This window comes from Engraulis encrasicolus, chromosome 20 (genome assembly GCF_034702125.1).
Source record: "Engraulis encrasicolus isolate BLACKSEA-1 chromosome 20, IST_EnEncr_1.0, whole genome shotgun sequence".
Lineage (NCBI taxonomy): Eukaryota > Metazoa > Chordata > Actinopteri > Clupeiformes > Engraulidae > Engraulis > Engraulis encrasicolus.
The window spans coordinates 29101325-29114448 of record NC_085876.1 but is presented as its reverse complement, the minus strand read 5'-3'; the positions used below and the strand labels follow the sequence as shown (position 1 = coordinate 29114448).

Genomic DNA, 13124 nt, shown 5'->3' with positions numbered 1-13124 from the left:
ACACACACACACACACACACACACACACACACACACACACACACACACACACACACTCACATGGCACACACACACACACACTCACATGGCACACACACACGCATGCACGCACACACACACACATGCACGCACACAGCACCAACACCAGTTACTTTCCACTTGTGGGAGCTGAGCATGGAAGGCTATTAAAAGTCAATCTAATGAACAGCTGTTGGACAGCACCAAGTATTTTAGGAGTAATGAGATTATAGCTTTTAAAATGGCAATGGTAAATCAATCTGACCTCTCTTATATTATTATTATTACTACCTGTATAGCTGCAGAAAGAAGCATGCTTCAAGCCACGTGAGTTTGTATACAAGTAATCTTGGAAACAAATAATCTAGGAAGTAAAAAAGAAGAAATGCCACTGCAGCACAGATGTCTTTAACGTTTCAATGATGAGTTACATCTTCCTCAGAATCCCTGTGTACTTGTATTTGCAGATGTCTTGTCTATTTACATAATCACAGAGAATGTTCTATGTGTATTCAATCAGCTGACATGGCTCGCTTGTAAGCATGTAGCTTGGGAAACCCCAAGTGGCATGATTATGTTGCTAGCCTGGGAAATCCCATGCTGCTTCTCACAATCCTCCCGATCTGGAAGAGCATGGAATCTACCCTCAGCGAGGGTTCCGTATCTTGGTCCCTGTCTCTCTCCAATCAGACAGCTGGAAGGCGTGAAAAGTTGATGACTGTAGTTTGTTTGAATAGATACAACTGACATTTACTGGGATTTACAGTTGGCAGTTCTCCGGACCTCATCTCACTTGTGATAACCAGACAATGATGCAGCATGATGGCATGATCGTTCCGATCTGAAAGATGGCATGGAAGCCATTGCTGAAGTCTTTGTATAATGTGTCTTGCTTTCTCACTGTTCTGTGTTTGGATTCCCTAACTCTGGCAAACAAGAGCTCGTAGTTTGTCTAACCATGCAAAACCATTTTCCCATCAAGCTTTACACCTTGGTTACTTGTATATGGATATTTTTAAACGGACATTTTTAATACGTAAACGGATTAACACTGCATGTGGATAAAAATAAAAACGACTCTCTAAAACGGCTCCCTGAATCGGATATTTGTAAAATGTTTTAAGAGGAGATTTCTAAAACTCTGTTTGCATATAAACAATAAGTCCAAACCAATGTGCAACAAGTTCTTATATAGTATTTAAAATTGTTTAGATTGGCCTCCCCTCTGAGAAAATCAAAGCAAAATCCTCAGACTATATCTCACTTGTCATGTAGTCTTGTAGTATGTATTTGGTGTATATGTCGTCTGGGTTAGGTGGAGTGGGGTGGTCCACACAGCTCAAGTCAAAGGTTGGCTTGCATAACTCGTAATCAGACAGAGGAATTTTTCTTTTTCTGTGGACTGGAGGTGATGAACTGCTCCACGATTTTTTTTCTCAAGACCCCCCTGTCCCTCAGACAGACATGTGACATGGAATAGGTGCTGGCGGTGTGTGTGTGTGTGTGTGTGTGTGTGTGTGTGTGTGTGTGTGTGTGTGTGTGTGTGTGTGTGTGTGTGTGTGTGTGTGTGTGTGTGTGTGTGTGTGTGTGTGTGTGTGTGTGTGTGTGAAGGAGTCTCTGTGTACACTCCTTGCTCAGAGCATGTCTCTCTTGTAAACCTTGACACGAACAGTACTATACTATGCTGATGCTGCTCTTATGGTAGCTTTCGGAATTACTCAGGGGCAGGCCACATTCCCACATGCCGACGTGTGTGTGTGTGTGAGAAAGAGAGATTGTATGTGTGCATGCACACTGTATGTGTGTTTAGACTTTAAAGACCTACGCACAGGAAGGACTGGCAACCCTGCCTCCCCACACCTCTCTGTCTTCCTCTTGCTCTAGCTCTCTGTCACTCACTCTCTCTCGCTCTCTAGCCCTCTATCACTCACTCTCTCTCGCTCTCTAGCCCTCTTGCTCGTCGCTCTCTCATTCAATCTCTCTCTCTCTCTCCCTCTCTATCTCCCTTTCTCTCTCTCGCTCTCACCCTCTTGCTTGTTCGCTCTGTCTCTCTTTCTCTCTCTCTCTCTCCCTCTCTATCTCCCTTTCTCTCTCTCGCTCTCACCCTCTTGCTTGTTCGCTCTCTCTCTCCCTCTCTCTCCCTCTCTCTCCCTCTCTCTCTCTCTCTCCCTCTCTCTCTTTCTCTCTCCCTCTCTCTCTATCGCTCTCTCTCTCTCTCTCTCTCTCTCTCTCTCTCTCGCTCAGCTGCTAGTGCCCCATCAGGAGTTCCTTCCACGGCAGCAGCAGCAGCAGCAGCAGCACTCCACAGGCCGTGACCTTTCACCCCCAGCGCTTCGCAGTTTGACACCATCCAGGCTCTGGCCCTGTTATGCAACGCCGTCTCCACGGAGACTTTCCAACTCCTGTCCTGTCCCGCTGGTCACGAGAGAGGGAGAAAGAAAGAAAGATGAAAAGTTCAAAAGGAAGAAAGAGAAAGAAAGAGTTAGAAAAAAGAAGCACACACGTATCACTCTTTTTTTTCCAGCCATAGAGAAATGTGGTGCCTGTGTAACTCTGGCCAAGTAAATAGGAGTGGGAGTTGGAAACATTGGATACATTGTAGCCCCTTACCAGGAACCACCCCTTACCAGGAACCACCCCTCACCAGGAACTATGCCACCACTGGGATGTTGTAATCTAAACAAATGTAACTACCCGAGTACTACACCACCGTGACCGTGCACAGGGCCTTTAGTAATACATTAGGACTGGGTCATTCCCAGTTTGGTAACAGCTAATTCTCATAACAGGGGTAGTGTCTTCAGGGGTTGATCAAAACTGAGAGGATTGTTACTTGGAACACCTCCACTGACGATGTAGGCACACAACAGAGAAAACAATGCAAGCAGTAAACGTGTACTGTCACTTTTCAGATAACTTGTTTCAAGTCCTTCAGCTTTATCTGTGTGTGTGTGTGTGTGTGTGTGTGTGTGTGTGTGTGTGTGTGTGTGTGTGTGCGTGTGTGTGTGTGCGTGTGTGTGTATGTGTATGTGCGTGTGTGTGTTTACACACACAGGGGGGTATTGGGAGATTAGCTCTGAGTACTCTTCTCCTTATCACCCGCCACAGCAGCAGAACGTCTCTTTTGAGTATCAGCTGGGGCCGGCGTGACTTCAAAACAACTTTCCTCCCGGTGTTATCTTGTACATACGCAGTCAACCAGTCCGTCAGGGAGAGGGTTGCCAGATGTGACTGGCTATGTCCTGCCCAATGAATGCTCAAAACATGCCTACATCCCGCCTCCCAAATTCAGTGGATTTCTATGGCCATTAATCTACAGAAAACCCCAACCAATACTTATTTATTTGTTGGTGATGCCACACCTATTCTTCCTGGGGTCCACTTAAACACAATACGTTTTTTTACCCACAGATGGTCATGCTAAAACAGCCCAGCTGGGTGAGAAATCTTCCAATCTGGCAACCCTGCAGGCAGGCAAGCAGGCAGGCCCTACTACGTCTTGGCCCAGTAAACTGCATCAGAAGGCCGTTGCTTCTGCTTCTGCTTCTGCTGCTACTGCTACTGCTGCTGGTGGTGGTGGTTGGGTCTATTTTTAGAGCGCAGGTGCCAGAGAGCACACCAGGTCTGCCCCTCATCACGACCGTCACAAGGGTGTTGTGATGGCCTCCAGTGTCAAAACAAGCAGCTCTCTGGCTCCAGCGCTCTCTCTCTCTCTCTCTCGCGCTCGCTCCCTCTCTCTCTCTCTCCAGGCCTTGCTTGGCCACTTTCCGTCCCCCCCTGTTCCAGGGCCTCATCCAGACCTCGACCTGCCACATGGATGCATACGCACATAAAGGCACATGACTGCCTCAGCTAGCACCTAACACGGTATATGCGTCCCTAGCTTATAGGTCAGCTTGCACCTAACACTGTATATGCGTCCCAAAGCTTATGGGTCACGTTGGCTTCCTTGTCAAGTGTTTGGACCTTTTTAAAAGTGTGCACTCTTAAAGCAACACTAAGTGTTTTTCGTCATTACTCGTCCTGTACTGTAGGTTGGAGGTCGTCTGATCTTTAGCGTTAGTGGAGGGCACACACATCCAAGATGGAAACTTGCAAAATAAAAAAAGCACTTGAGGGGGAAAGCCGGGGAAGGATTTGCACGCGGCTTGTAAAAGACTTAATTTATTAAAGAGGGCAACATTTCGATTCAAAGATCTTCCTCAGGCATTGAAGTAGCCTGGTCTTAACATTCCCTCGTGATAATTTCATTCGCACAGATGGTCTGGAATGGCCCTGCTGTGGCTATAATGGTTAGGGCACTGGGCTGCTACGCCGGCGACCTGCAGTGGTGTAGTCTACGTAGAACGCGGGTATATAGAGTATACCCACTTCTAAATTTCAGGGATTTCAGTATACCCACTTAAAATTGATTGATCCATTGTTTTGAACAGCACAAATATATACAGTATACCCACTTCAAAAAATGCTCAAATATACAGTATACCCACCATAAAAAAAGTAGACTACACCACTGGCGACCTGGGCTCGATTCCGGGCAAGGTCCTTTGCCGAACCTTCCCCATCTCTCTCTCCCCACTCATTTCCTGTCCAATCTCTCACTTTCCTATCATCAACAAACTAATAAAAGACCAAAAAAGTATTTAAAAAAACAGATAATATGAAATGGCTAAACTGAGAAACGATTACTGCTGGGAGGGATGTTGAAGTTTGAAACGTGCGTCTGGTCACGAACGTCCGAAGGCGGTGACATGCAATCTATTCTGCTTGTATGCAATGTCACATCGGTCGATTTCAGAAATGTAGCGTGCCCTTATTTGTTTTCATTTTTTTATTTTTAAAGGGTTCTTCGAGGTATCAATTAAGTCTGGCGGTGAAAGGGCAGTACACCATTTTAACTTTTTAAGTGCTTGTCAGTTGACTTGAACTTGAAAATAGCATCCTGACCTATTGGTTCCTGCCATTAGCATCAGTGGTATGCCATTGGAGTCCAGGTGCAGGAGTGCCAGCTCCTGAAGAGGCCCTTGCCGCCTGCCACAAACACACACACCGTCCCTGTCCTCTCCCTCCTGATGTCGCCTGCGCGCGGCAAGGGGTGAAATAATACCCCCTTCAAGACGTTCCTGGGCAAGGTGGAGGGAGAGGACGGGGACGGTGTGTGCGCCATGTGTTGGTGTGTGTGTGGGTGTGTGTGTGTGTTGGGGGGTGGGGGGGCGATGCTGGGATGCTTGCTGATTCAAGGATATGGACAGTGTGTGCATCTTGTGGCAGGGGCTGTGTACATGACATGGTGTGTGTGTGTATGTGTGTGTGTGTGTGTGTGTGTGTGTGGTGTAGGTAGGGTGGGGTGGGTGGACCTGGGATGGTTGGAGAGGGAAGGATAGGGATGGTGTTTGTGTATGTCTTCTTGTGGCAGGGGCCGTGTGTGTGTCTGCTGGAAGGGGGCTAGTGTGGATGCTAAGGGAGAGGGGAGTGGTCTGTGTGTTTATTTTTGTTTGTGTTTGCTGAAGTTGTGTGGCAGGGCGTATGTATATGTGTGCTGCATGTGGATGGGTTGCTTGGAGAGTGAATGTGCATGTTGAAGTTGTGTGTCTTGCACTGGCACTATGTGTGTGTGTCGAGGGGGTACTTGGAGAGTGATAGTGCGAGGATAGGGACTGTATGGAATTGTGTGTGTGTGTGTGTGTCTGTGTCTGTGTCTGTGTCTGTGTCTGTGTCTGTGTGTGTGTGTGTGTGTGTGTGTGTGTTCGGGTTGCTTGGAGCTCATCCACTAGAGTCCCCCAACGTGACCCTGGGGGTGCCAAGTGCCACACTAGGGGAGAGTAGGTGACTCAGGAGGCACGGCAAGGCACAGGTCATCCACAGAGACCACGTTTGTTTTGCTCGCTCACTAGCTCCCGTAGTACTTGTAGTCGTTTTCTGAAGGTGATTACATTTCTGCTGTGGATCGTAGCCATGATTTTTGGGATACCAAGGAGGATGCATGCCAAGTAACACCCCCCCCCCCACCACACACACACACACACACACACACACACACACACACACACACACACACACACACACACACACACACACACACAAACACACACTCTTCTCCAGTTCTCTGTTGTTAAACCAATGCAGAGCAACACTGTTTCACTAAGTTACCTCATTCACACTCGTGTCTGATTTGAACAAGGGAACAGTAAGTGTGTTGTGCATGCTTTGTGCATGTTGTTATTAATGAAATGAAATATTCATATATCAAGGATGTAATGATATATTTTCCGCGTGTATTGTGTATTACACAGAGTAGGCCAATGTCATGCAGTGAAATTGCTGTTTTGTCACGTTTTGTATGAGCCACTTGGAAGGAGGCTGAGCAGTTGAATCTCGACATGTTGTGTGGTGGTGGTGGTGGTAGTTAAAGGAGAGTAAACTGGTCCACTTCAAAAAAGACTAGCAGGGATGACTGGAGCACTCATATACTTTTTAGTTATTTTATTGTGGTGCAAACTGACTGACGCTTTGACGCAGTGTGCATCTTCTTCAGAGTCAAAAATGGCGGTGGTGGTAGTGTTTATCTGCAGACTCTGTGTATTTAATGGACAATACCTGACACCGATTTCTGTATCCATGCAACAGAGATCCATTATACCTGAGCCTGAGGAGCTCAGCTCTTCTCCTGCACAATTGTCAGCCAATTAACTTCTCACAACATCTTTTGTCAGCACACTGGGCATACACTACAGGGACCTCTCGGCTCCACCAAGGGAACTGGCTCCCACGGTGTTAAGAAGGACCTGTGTGTATTCTTTGCTGTTTACCTTTTTGCATGCTCATCACTGCTGAACTCTGTGTTGTCTATAGCTATAGCTCTCGTTACAACAATCACACGTGTTGGTGCTGAGTGTTTTGACCTCGTTTTGGGGGTTATTTTGGAGAAGGTGCTTCTGTTCTGTTCTGTGCTGAGTGTACAGTACAAGTCAGGGTTATGAGGGTTGGAGTGGACTGTTTCGCTTTCGAGCTAAAAAGAGAAGCGGCAAGGACGGAGCATGCTGCACTGCTTACGCCCATTAAGGCTGAAATGGGGTTGCAGACACTCTGAAACCAAAATGCTGGTTGTGCTGATGAGAAGTCTGACTCAACAGGTGGCATGGGTGGATGGCTTGGGTTTGTTTTTGTGTTTTTAAACAAAAGAAGGCCTTGTGAAATAGGCCACTTGTACATGGAAAATTAGCTTTTTGCCAGAGGTGAGGGAGGAATAGAATGCAAGAGGTTTTTCTTTCTTTCTTTTTAGCTTCTGTTATGCTCTCTGTGTCTCCTGCACTCTAAACAAATTAGGTCTGTTGGAGACACCTCTCTCTCTCTCTCTCTCTCTCTCTCTCTCTCTCTCTCTCTCTCTCTCTCTCTCTCTCTCTCTCTCTCTCTCTCTGCATATCTTTCAGCATTTCTGAGAAGGAGTTTAAGTATTCCTGGCTTTGGAACTTTTACGGCGCAACAGCTTAGAAAGATTTCTGGCAGGCTCATAACACTCCTGCTTTGATAGAGCCTGCCCCCCTGCTCATGTCAGACCTTCAACAGGGCAATGGGAAGGGGACATGTATGTAGGCACGTAGCCAGCACATACATATTAAATATGGTTGTCTTCAGCTGAGCTACTAAATATTAAGCCGCCTCGGTGAGAAATGGGTGTGTGATGGGTGGTCCTGCGCGTTCTTACAGGGTAGCGTAGGCACATCATGCATGACACGAGTGGATTCCTGTTAGCTTAGCCCTATGTGGTGGTGGGGTAGGCAGGCAGAACTGGATCGCACAGGAATAGCTTGGAGCTTGGAGACTGCTGCTGTGTTCTCTTCCCGCAGTCAACGAAAGATCCCTTGTGGGAAGCTGTGATACAATAGCCGAATGTAACTTACGGGAGAGGATTAACAGAGGACATAATGGACTGTATGCAGCAAAAGCGCTTGGTTTGGCCACGTTTGCTATAAACCCAAGAGTGCCTCCCCGCCGGATGGTTCTTTCTCGCCGACAGATCCGCCGCCGCGCCACTCGCAGCGCGAATAAGTTGCTTTCATCGTTCTGATCTGTGGACATATATGTGCGTTTTTAGGGAGACCACGTTGTGCTCAAATGTTTAACTAGAAGGAATCCATGAGATTAATTGCATTTTCTTGCACGTGTTCCGGGAAGTCAAAAGAGGTGAGGGTGTGCAAATGCTGTCTGGGTTTCCGTCTACACCGGGTCTGCTGTTGCACGGATTTTAAGTTCTATTCCAGATGGGTACCCTATGGGTGAAAATTAGGAGTGTTAACCGCTTGGACTATTTTAGTTAATATTGCAATTTCACAGAATGTCAATAGAATGTTTTACTGGCTACGCTGAGACGGGAGTTGTTTAATTGGATTGTGAAATTTTGAATGATATGGCAACAATGTTGCCCGTCTTGACCATTGGAAATAGCCAGTGTCTTGCGTAAGACTGCATCGCAAGGAAAATATAGCCTATTTTGTTGCAGTATAACGCTTTCATAAAATTGATACGCTTTATTTACCTCACTCTGGCTGGGTTGCGCACGTAGACACACCAGGTCATTCGAAAGTAAGAAAATTGTTAATTTTGTCTGGCTTGAGACTTTGAAGGGAGATAATGGTACCTGCGTATCTGTCAAAACGACGCTTGCAAATTCCACAGAAGGAATGAACTGACTATCTAGATTAAAATCTCACACTAATCTCTGACAGAATCTTGAATATGTGGTCATGTATGTACCGGCAGAGGCTACTTTCTTGTGTGTGTGTGTAACAACACACACAATATTTCTACGGGTGCTCTGTTGTGTGACATGTCCTGAAGTGGCACGTTATGAAAGATACTCACTTATGTGTTTTTTCTCTCTCTCTCTCTCTTCTGTTCCACAGCCTTATCCTCCTGTCATCTGGTCGTAGATGGCGTTCTTGCAGAGGGCGGGAGACTACTGCCACGCGCAACATCCATGAGTCTGAGACAGTGGGTTTTGTGACCAGCCTGGTACCCCGGCCTGCATCCAGCCTCCAACTTTCGCAGATCTCAGCACTGAAAAACAGCTGAGCCCCCTGAAGGAACCTCAGGACAAGGTCTTGGGTGGACAGCCTCTGTGCCTCAGTTCTTTGCCCCCCCCCCCTTGGATGGGGTCACTGGCCTTGTTGACTTAGAGACTCAGCGAGACAGTAGCCTTTTCCACGATAGGAGAAGAGACTCAGGAAAAAAAGCTCTGAAAAATAAACTGTGATAAAGTTTGTATATTTTTTTTACTAGCGGAAGAGGGACATAACAACAACAAAAGGGACACCCAAAGGTGTGGTTGTGGACATTTTTTTTAATCGATCAACCAAGGACAACAGCAGAAGTCAAAACAGTGTTCTACTAAAAAAAAGACTTTCTCAGTCAATACATAGCATTTGTTATTGATCTATCGGACTGCAACTGAAGCAAAGCATGGCTCGCATGAACCGCCCAGCTCCTGTGGAGGTGTGCTACAAGAACATGCGATTCCTCATCACGCACAATCCCACCAACTCTACACTCAACAGCTTCATAGAGGTGAGACCATTCTGTTACATTCCCGTTCATTACACTTAGCTGACACTTTTACGCAAAGTGATTCATACGGAGGTAGACGGGGATCTAAATTAACACCCAGCTAACCGACCAAATGCTGATGAAATTTCAGTTTGTCTGGTAAGAAAGACCAACTTTACCACCCACTTTCACCCATTAGTGACTTTGGGTCTTTCTCAAAGCCTAGGCCAGTGTCCTTCCAAGTGTATCAGCCTAATTAGTCACGCCCAGTGATTGGATACTTTTTGGTGAACTCTACAGAATATCCAATCACTGGGTGTGACTAATAAAGGGTATCCAATCACTGGGCGTGACTAATTAGGCTGATACACTTGGAAGGACACTGGCCTAGGCTTTGAGAAAGACCCAGACTGGATCTCAAATGGTGCACTTGTGCACTTCGGGCACTATGTTTCAGTGCATAACTAATTCGGCATGCGCACTAAAACATGAACACTGGTAGCCATTTTGGCTGTAGGTGCAGGGTATTGGTTACAGTCCCTGGAGCAATGTGGTGTTAGATGCTTTACTCAAGGGCACCAAAGCCATGGATGATGGGGGATTTTAACCTGCAACCATACAATTTTACTTGTAAGACCAACTCGGAACATAACATTACACCACGCTAGACATTTTTATCCAAAGTGACTGACAGTTATGTAGGTATTGGTTAGACTCCTTGGAGCAATGTGGGGTTGGATACCTTTGCTGAAGGATTTTTCAGCCATGCATTTGGGATTTGAACCTGTAACCTTCCCTTTCCAAGACCAACTCCCTAACCATTAGGCCACGGCCACACCAGACACTTCTACTAGCCACTCTTTGCCCTCTTGTCTATTGTCAACATCTACCCGACATCCTCCCCCTTTTCTTTCTGCCTCCTCCTCTTCCTCTTCCGCTCTTCCGCTCCATCCTTTGCTTGTCATTATGGTTTTGTCTCTCCATCTCCTTGTCATCTGTTGCCGTGTGTGTGTACTTCCTTCCTTCCTGCATTCTTTACTTTTGTCTTTATATTTTTGCAACCATCTCCCTTGTTTTTTTGTCTCTCTCCCTCTCTCTCTCTCTCTCTCTCTCTCTCTCTCTCTCTCTCTCTCTCTCTCTCTCTCTCTCTCTCTCTCTCTCTCTCTCTTTTATTTTATTTTTGTGCCTCTGTCCATTTCTGTCCTGCTGCTGCTGCTTTGTGTTTTGGCTTCACACTTGGTTGGTTTGTTTGGCAGTACATCTGCAACACTCCCACTCCCCCAGCGCTGCCACTGCCCCCCATCCACTATCCACCATCCCATCCTGCCCCTCAAGCCAAGCCAAGCCTCCCCCTCCTCCTCCTCCTCATCCTCCACCAGGCAGCTACCAGCCAGAGCCACGTGGCCGCCCGCCTGCCTGCCTGTCTCCCCTACTACCCAGTACCCCTACGCGCATCACTTGCCGACACAGTCAGCCAGCCAGACAGACAGCCAGCCTCAGAGACACGAGACACACACAAGAGAGAGAGACACACACCAGAGACAGACACACACCAGAGAGAGACACACACACCAGAGAGAGAGAGAGAGAGAGAGAGAGAGAGAGAGAGAGACGCACACAAGCGAGAGAGACGCACACAAGCGAGAGAGACGCACACAAGCGAGAGAGACACACACACACACGAGAGAGAGAGACACACACACGATTGAGAGAGACAAACACACGAGAGAGAGAGAGACACACACAAGCGAGTGACACACACAAGAGAGAGAAAGAGACACACACACACGAGAGAGAGAGACAAGAGAGATGTAGAAAGAGAGAATAGTGAGGGAGACAGAGAAAGAGAGAGGGAGACAGAGAAAGAGAGAGGGAGGCAGAAAGTGTGTCTCTTTCCCTCTCTCTTCCTCCCTCTCTCTCACAGACAGAGAGAGTGAGAGAGTTGGTCCAGACTCAGCCTGAAGGCCAGGCTCTTTATGACAAACACGCTGCATCCACAAAGCTCCAGCCTGTTGTCATGGCAACCCATACTCCACAGCGCTCTGCTACCGCCGTCACATGGCACGGCCACGGAGGCAAGCGTGCAGCAGGACAATGGGACCCTCCACACACACATTCGTTCTCTCTCTCTCTCTCTCTCTCTCTCTCTCTCTCTCTCTCTCTCTCTCTCTCTCTCTCTCTCTCTCTCTCTCTCTCCCTCCCAGAGTTCAGCACAGCAGTTGCAGCTCTATAACTCTCATGTCCACTTTCCACAGGCGTGCGTGTGCGTGTGTATTATGTTTGACCATGTGCAGGACTCCATTGTGTCTTGCATGTGCGAGCATGATTTATAAAGCTGCAAGTGCTATGCTGGTCTGTGCGGAAGAGGAGGGATGTGTGTATGTGTGTGTGAGTGTGTGAGTGTGTGTTAGAGAGAGATATTGTTGTACAGGGACTACAGTGCCCTGAACTCCTTTCTCTCTCTCTCTCTCTCTCTCTCTCTCTCTCTCTCTCTCTCTCTCTCTCTCTCTCTCTCTCTCTCTCTCTCTCTCTCTCTCTCTCTCTCTCTCCCTCTCCCCATCCCTCCATCTCTCACACATGCACACACACTCACTTCTTCCTTTTCTGTTAATCAGTTCCCGTAAAGAGCAGCCCCCCATAATAACTCTGATTTCCTAGAACAGCTCCTCCAGTCAGTCACCCGGCCGGCCGGCCGCTCGGGACTAGCACCCAGCTATGGTCACACACACATGGACATGGACACGGCTTGTTTTTCTGCCAGTATGTCGGTGACATTGTTATGCAGTCAACACTTGCGTGACCCCTCTCCTCTCCTTTCCTTTCCTTTCCTTTCCTTTCCTTTCCTTTGCTTTCCTCCCCTCTCCTCTCTCTATTCCCTCAATATATTCCCTCCCTCTTTCTGCCCTCTTTCTGCTCTGTGCTCTTCTAATCTAAAAAAATCTTTTGCTCTCTCTCTCTCTCTCTCTCTCTCTCTCTCTCTCTCCCTCTCCCTCTCCCTCTCCCTCTCCCTCTCCCTCTCCCTCTCCCTCTCCCTCTCTCTCTCTTTCTCTCTCTCTCTCTCTCTCTCTCTCTCTCTCTCTCTCTCCCCCTCTCCATCCCTCCGTCTGCAGGACCTTAAGAAGTATGGGGCCACCACGGTAGTGAGAGTGTGTGAGGTGACCTATGACAAGGCCCCGCTGGAAAAAGATGGCATCACAGTGGTGGTGAGTCCTGAGACACACACACACACACACACAGAGGGAGAGAGAGACTTCAAACACTTGTAACCTATACAGGATCATAAAAGAGCAAGTGAAAAAATATCCAACAGCCAGCAGGGTTCTCAACCTTTGGTAACACTTAACTTGATGCCAGTGTCATACGTATGACATAACTGTGTCATAACATTGTCATAATGCAGTCATAAGTGTGTCATAAACATCATGTCAATGTCATAAACATTGTATGACTTTGTCTTTAAGTAAAAATCAGTTATGACAGACAGGCCTAACAATGTCAACTTTTCAAGGTCATAAAACGTTTATGACATTACACATCACACTAAAATGACACTGTTATGTCAT

At 47.2% G+C, this 13124-nt stretch overlaps 1 protein-coding gene across 3 annotated transcripts in view; it reads left to right on the top strand.

Moving 5' to 3' along the window:
• ptp4a3a (protein tyrosine phosphatase 4A3a) overlaps nt 1-13124 on the top strand; it is a 53236-nt gene that overhangs the window by 21856 nt on the left and 18256 nt on the right. The window contains exons 1-3 of one of the 3 annotated variants that reach the window (XM_063185741.1): nt 6132-6205; nt 8922-9582; nt 12672-12764. In XM_063185741.1, coding sequence (XP_063041811.1) covers nt 9478-9582; nt 12672-12764 — 198 coding nt within the window. In that variant the 5' untranslated portion in view covers nt 6132-6205; nt 8922-9477. Of the gene's footprint in view, nt 1-6131; nt 6206-7538; nt 8203-8921; nt 9583-12671; nt 12765-13124 lie in introns of those variants that run through there. The other 2 variants (XM_063185739.1, XM_063185740.1) reach the window with 2 other exon arrangements.